Here is a 7,218-nt window from a genome sequence, read left to right on the forward strand (position 1 = left end):
GCCTGTTTGGGCAGTTATAACATGTTAGTAACTCATAAATAAATGATCATGAAGAGATGCCAAGAAATATCAAGATGGAAGGGGGAATCAACTCAGTGAACAACAGATAGCAAGGATGCTGGCTGATGAGAAGGATAAGCTATGTAGTGTCAGATTATAAGGCTTAGTCATCTTGCCAAATAGTGAGCCTGTGTTGATGTATGAAAACTATGTTAGAACTGGTTTATAAATGGTTCTTAATGATTAATAAAGTGTTTACAACCTAATTATAAACCCTTTATGAATTATTTATAAGGGTAGTCTTATTGTAAAGTGGTACCGCATGTTCGATACGTTTTAGAACCCAATAAGCCCGCTCGCATTTGAGGCACACTGTAGACTTCCAAAAATACATTAACAACACAAAAGAAAGGAACACACATCAATGGGGATGCAAGACATTTGTCTGATAACTAGGCGAACACAAATAGACGTGGAAAATAGACATCATGAGAGAGGAAACCGAGGTAGAATCGAAATGTTGGAACCAGATAGAGAAATGAATAGACAGAAGAAAGGGCACAGATTAAAAAAAAGAAGTGAGGAGAAAATAAAAGGTAAAAGAAAGGCCAGCAAATACAGTTGATCACATGAGAAGTACTCACTTTGGTGCGGGTAAGATGGTGCCCAACGTCCTGTACAAGATGGCTCCGATGACATAGTACATCGGAGCATCTGACTCTGTTTCTGTCTCTGAAACACAGGAAAAGGTGCAACGGATCAGAGGCAATGGTTTGCTTAGAAACGTCTTCAAAAATCACATTAGACAATCCATCTATCCACCAGTTCAAGGTTGTTCTGTATACCTCTTTTCATGGTGTGCAAGGAAAGGGGTTGCTATGGAAAGTAATTGTGAGTTTGATGATTTAAGGTTTAAATAAAAGACTGCAAATGATGTTTGATTAGAGATAACCTCAACTCTTTTTTTTACCAGGTAACTTAATTTAAAGGGGACCTATCATGCAAAATGCACTTTGTGATGTCTTTTATACATAAATATGTGTCCCCGGTGCGTCGGGGAACTCACGCAAATCTTTTAGAAACGGGTGCACAACGAGCGGGTGTCCATCCGTGGTGACGATCAGAAACAAAGCCTGACGTGTTTTGGACGTCTTTGTTTACATTAGAAAGCCTCGCTAACACTCGCTAGCCTGCACTGTAGAGCACATGTGTTTAAAAAGCAGAAAATAAAAATGAACTCACCTTGTGATAAACCTGCAAGAGAAAAAGCACTTGAGCTCCATACTGTTTCAGAAATAATCATTGACGTTGTTTAAACAGGATGGCGTTTTATCACAGCAGAATTTAACTTTATGTCCGGTAGAATTCTGATCAGGCATTAGCTCCGCCTCCTCTTTTTTTTTTTTTTCAAGCTAAGGACCCAAGATCCGCGTTTCTCTAATAGGGCTTCAAAAGAGGGGTTTGAGCAGTAGGCATGGCTACAATGGGTGATCTGTTTGGTATTTTGAAAAATGTTTCTTCTTCACAGACATGTTTTATATAGGTATGGACCTACAATATATGTTTCAAATATAGCATGATAGGTCCACTTTAATGTATCTATACGCAAATACACCGAGTAGTTGGTGAAGTAAACAAGCACAGATTTCACCTGTCTCATCAAACTGCAATGTCAGCTTAATTTGTATTTACTCCTGAGCTGTCACTGACAAATGCTCTGTTGAACACATCAAAATAAGAACAGTTTGTTAATTGCAGCATCTGATATGACAGCTACATCTTCCATACTCATTCCATACTCAGACTTATTCTTCCAAATTAGCAATTCCACTATTTCAGGTGAAATAACCTCAATTTGTGTGCGTGAAGCCACAATTTCTGCCTCTTAGCAGCTCAATTAAGCCTGGTTTCTAAAAAGTCCATTGGTCTAACATGCAATTAACTTAATTCCAATTTTTTTTTAAAAGGCAAATGTTAGACAATGGCTCCTTTCTATTAGTTTGACCCTTTTTTTTGTCTTTTAAATCTGTTGCTGTGATTCTCCAAGCCACACTTCAACTTTTCCCCCCTTTACAACGCATTGCCTTCCACCACTCCCTTCAGTCTTCTTTCACCAAAAAGAGCAAGGGCTCCCAAGGAGACGTAGTGTCCCTCTGTAAATGTCACTTTGTCTCAAGTGAGGGAAGGAAAAGAGGAAGAGAGCAGAAGTATGAGGGAAAGAGTTCATGTTGAGAGACGCCACTCCCTCCTTTGCCCTTTCAGGCTGAGAGAAGCGACAGAGGATCATTGACACAGAGAGCGGAAGAGAAAGAGACAGAGGGGGCTGATGGTATCAGACGTACTGTGTGACTCATCCAAAATCTGTCTGCCTGCTGCCTAAGAAGTAATACTCAGGAAGAGAGATAGCTATGCACGACCGATGAGGAAGACACAAAAAGAACCCGAACAGTGTTGAAAAAACCCGATTGTTTGACTGTGAGGAGGCAAAAACAGATCAAAGTCAGCACGAGAAAGCCTGTGAGTGTGATGGATCCTAATTGGACAGTGTCTGCAAAGCCATGCAAATGAGAAAGTCAGTGTATTGTGGGTAAATGCTAAATCACTGTGTGATGTTGGGGCACTCCTACGCATGAGGATGATTAATACCACAAAAGCACTCCATCATAAAACTCTAATTTCCCAGGAACATCCTTTTTTTGTCACTCTTCTTTTCTGAACATCTAAATGATTGGTGGTCAGCTGTAATCCAGCAAAAATGGCAAACCAGTTACCAGCTGCAAACTTTAATATGCAATTTGTGAGGAAAAATATGATCGGAGTTTATGCAAGGTAATAATTTGTGACTGCCACATATTGATTGAAGGTGTTTTTTCTAAACTGTAGTGGCAGGGGAAAAGGTTTAAGGCATGTTGATTATCATGAAATGAAATGAACTATGATACCTGTATAATATCCTCGCAACTGCAGTTCTTAATGTCCACTGTTATGTACGGTTTGAGGGTGTGGGTCATTAAGCCTCATCTACATATTCACCTGTCGCGGCGCGCCCAGGACCTTTTTAGTGGGAGCGTCAATGGGATGCCAGGGGTTGGTTCTCATGGGAGGAGGAAGTGTGTATGTGTGCGGCGAATGCGGGTATTCAAAGGAATATTGAAGTTTTCCTCAACATGTGTTTATATATGGTAAAATGCAACAAGGAACATAACTGAATGTGGATATTGCATCGATCCGACCAAGAAGCACGTCTCCGTGGAGAGGACACGCACAGATAGAGAGAGAGATTCTCTCCAACACAGGGTGAGATCGCTCCTTTGTGCCACGCCGATCATCGTGTTTTNTGTGTGTGTGTGTGTGTGTGTGTGTGTGTGTGTGTGTGTGTGTGTGGCGAATGCGGGTATTCAGAGAAGTTTTCCTCAGCATGTGTTTATGTACGTTAAAATGTAACGGGGAAAATAACTGAATGTGGATATTGCATCGATCCGACCAAGAAGCACGTCTCTGTGGAGAGGACACACACAGATAGAGAGAGAGATTCTCTCCAACACAGGGTGAGATCGCTCCTTTGTGCCACGCCGATCATCGTGTTTTTCTTTTTGTGGATTATAGTCTGAATAGGCCTACAAACATTTCCGTTTTTTTGCTACCGACAGGCGCAGGAGCAACAGTTTTTGTCAATGAACTATAGTGACGCCGGTTTGGGTGCAGTCTTAGTCCAAGCTACCGATGAAGGGGAACAGTTGATAGCTAATGCTTCACGGGGATTGAGAGGGGCCGAGTGTAACTACTCCACATCAGAAAAGGAATGTATAGATGTTGTATGGGCTGTTGAAAAGTGGCGACATTTTCTTGAGGGAAAATAATTCACTGCATACACCGACCACGCTGCTTTGATTTGGGCTTTCAACTGTCCGAAGACCTCTTCCCGGCTGACTAGGTGGATCTTACGACTCCAGCAATTTCAATTTAGGGTCCAATACAGAAAAGGCCTGCACAACATAGTGCCTGATGCCCTGTCCAGAGCGGTTGCAGGTCCGTCCGCAACTGCGTATGTTGCTTCAAACACCTCTCACTGTACTTCTGACTTGCCAACCACCCTATCAGACATACGAGAGGCCCAGGAAAGGGACCCTGAAATCAGTGACATTGGCAAATAACAGTCTGCTGCATTTGTAAAAGCCAGATAGGATAGGGTACACTGTGTTACAGGTGATTCTGTATCGAGCGGTCGCTGATGTGAGTCAGTGGGGCCAGGAATATTCGACCTAGTGTGAGCAAGTAGAGCGTGTCTGGAGACAATCACTCTACCGATCTGAGTTAGACAGCTGGTATGGCTTAAGACTCTCTTAAGAGTCTTGAGGTGAAATACAATCTTTTGCCTCGTGAGTTAATAACTAGTCCACATATACCATTTTTTTCCATATGCCCCGTGAGTGAAATGCATCCCCCTGGGCCAGTCGCCTTAATGTATGCTGCTTTTCTATATAAGATCCTTGAGTGTTGGGTACGGCTGGCCAGTCTTGTTAGGGGAAAAGGGAGTGGTGTGAGGGCGCATAACTAAAATTGTGTGTTGCAATAGGCAAAGTTGCCGCCGATTTACCATAAGACAGATAGATTAGGCAAATAAACTAGCGCGCGCGAGTTAATGCAAGGCAGCCTACTATTACCACTGGTGGATAGATGCAGCACCCCGGAGGAGAATAGCTGGGGATTTTTTTGATCTTCTGGGTATTTCCTCCTTTTCCCCGCAGTAAAGAAGAAAGTCTTGTCAATCTTTCGTCTTTGACTATGATATAATATATATTTATGTGGGTGTGTTGGAGGTTTTGTGGCAACTGATAAGTGGAGATTTAAGAATGTTTCGTCAGCCTAACATAAAAGACTTTCAACGCCCACAACAGAACTTTCACAACAGCTATATTAGAATTCCGTCTCGCCCACCCGTCTTGAAAGAGAGATCTTCACCCACCCTTTCGTAGTTCGAGGTGTCCTACGCCTGCACCCTTTCGGCGTTATACTAGATCGGAGAGAGACTGCAAGATATACAATAACTGTTGGCCAGTAACACATGAAATGGACACAAACTCTTATGTATAGGAGACGATGAAGGAACTTTCCTTGGGGACGTGAGCGCATCATTCAAAATTTCAATCTCTTCACTCCCAAGAATTACACCTTCATGGTTTAAAACCTTCTAACAGCAACCTCATCAACCGGAACAAAATTCATTGGTCTCAAATGGTTCATAACCAGGCCATGTCCCAAGATCTACACTAGGCCATTTCCTGAGCTAATGGCTAGCCGCAACTTATGGCTCACATACTCAAAAGAGAGGATGCCTACGGAGAACGCCTTGATTTTACGCTGCTTCTTATTGGTCAACGACCAAGTCAACATAGAACTGGGATCAGTTAAGTGTATAATCGAGGGTAATGCGAAACTTCTTTTTGTATATTTGTCCGCCCGTCCAATTTGCGCATGGTCTGCCTATAATCAGTCCAATGAGACAAACACAGGGGATCAATCACCTTCACGCGTAATTGAGCGAGAAAGATCCTGGCACAATAACCGGACACGCAGTACAAAGGACAATGCCCTCGCCTGGGAAATTAGGTGCCGATGTCGAGAAAGAGGTTTTGAATCAGTCACACCACATTACCGCTTCTTTTTTTCAGCCATTACAAACACATTTCTCTTTCAACAAATCAATTCCACTACGTAAAGTATTTTTGAAGTTATCCAGAAATTATATTGAGCCTTTAAAAACAAAATGTCAATCATAGATCCACCTGTAGCTTTCCCCATACCTCCCCTGTTCTCTCTTCAAAAACTATTAGCTCAAAAGCATTTCTGAAGAACAAGGCTTTTCATATATCGTCTAATCTTGGGGGGATGAAGACAGGAGGCCAACAAACAGGGTGGAAACAGAGTACAAAATATGACGCAGCTTATGAGCTAAATAAGAACCAAGTCACCAGACAGAAGGCCGCGAAGCATGGCTAAACTCACTGAGATAGGGAAAGCCCACACCAAGGATGAAAAAGGGTGGCGCTATGCAACGTCCGCTGCGTGGTTGAGGGAGGCGGTGTGTTCTGGGGGTCTTCTGGCACTCGACGGCGGGGCCTCACCTCCGGCAATTCTCTCACGTCCGGCCAGCTCCTACGACACGTCGCACTGCTTGCCGATCCTCGACCAAAGCCTGCCCAGCGCTGATTTGTACCCATCACCGGCGCGGCGGTCGACGAGCGGCCGACGACCTGGAGATTGCATAGTTCCTAAGCAATACCTGTTCGCGCTGGACGCGTGCCAGTCTATTCCGGACCCCCTGGCATTGACGCCGGTGACCTTCATTCACTCGGAGCCCTTTCGCTTGCCTCTCAGGGCCCCCTTCGCTAGTCTCAGACCCGGCACCCCCTGCTCCATCCAAACATAAGGTGGCAGCCAGCTCCACAATCAACCCCCGACAGAATAAAATTGACACTGTACTGGAAACATAATATTATGATGTGCACATCCGAGTAGAAGAGCTCTTTTCAAGGGATCCCTGGACTTGCTTTCATTTAATAAAATTGTGGCAGGGGTCTTATTCAGATTCGGTATTTTTCCACTTCCCGAAATTGTAAGGGCAGTGAAACGCAAGCGCGCGCTCCCTCCCCAATATGGGACCCCTGTTTTTATCGCTTCCAGTTTCTGTAGTAAATTACACAGCTGGCGCTGTGCTCGTTATCCAGTTACCCGCAATGTTTTCAAAAGCCATCATCCTGTACAGATCAGGAAGGGCGCAAAGTCAGTCGTGGAGCCGAGGTGCTCAGAACTAATTATGATTTGCCCGGCGTCAGCACCTGCGTGTCCAACGTGGAACCCCTCAGGCTGCCACAGCCCGGGGGGAGGAAAACTGAGTTTCCTGCCCAGCTCATTTAAAGAGGGTTTTGCCTTTCCTTATCCCCTCCAACTTAAAAAAACCTCTTTAATGTAGAAAAAAATTAACAGGCTCCTTTCTTGCTAAGTAGCATTATGTTTTATTTTTTGCTCCAGTTTAATGGTTTAGAACAACATGCTTACCCTTATAGGGCACACACACAAACGACGTACCTTACCACAGCGGCAGGTGAACAACCTATTATCATAGTTCTAATTGATTAAAACTTATGTTAGCAAATTGTAGAGGGGACAGCATACATTAAACAGTCCTCTGGGACCCAAATTATCCTTAAACAACAA

At 43.7% G+C, this 7,218-nt stretch overlaps 1 protein-coding gene across 1 annotated transcript in view; it reads right to left on the minus strand.

Annotated features, from left to right (window-relative positions):
- The window catches only part of LOC104952719 (brain-specific angiogenesis inhibitor 2-like), a 70,337-nt gene that overhangs the window by 30,078 nt on the left and 33,041 nt on the right, over positions 1-7,218 (minus strand). The window contains exon 13 of the mRNA XM_010779583.1: positions 645-732. Coding sequence (XP_010777885.1) covers positions 645-732 — 88 coding nt within the window. The remainder of the gene's footprint in view (positions 1-644; positions 733-7,218) is intronic.

The sequence above is a fragment of the Notothenia coriiceps genome, unplaced genomic scaffold, assembly GCF_000735185.1.
Source record: "Notothenia coriiceps isolate Sejong01 unplaced genomic scaffold, NC01 NC01_scaffold00020471, whole genome shotgun sequence".
Lineage (NCBI taxonomy): Eukaryota > Metazoa > Chordata > Actinopteri > Perciformes > Nototheniidae > Notothenia > Notothenia coriiceps.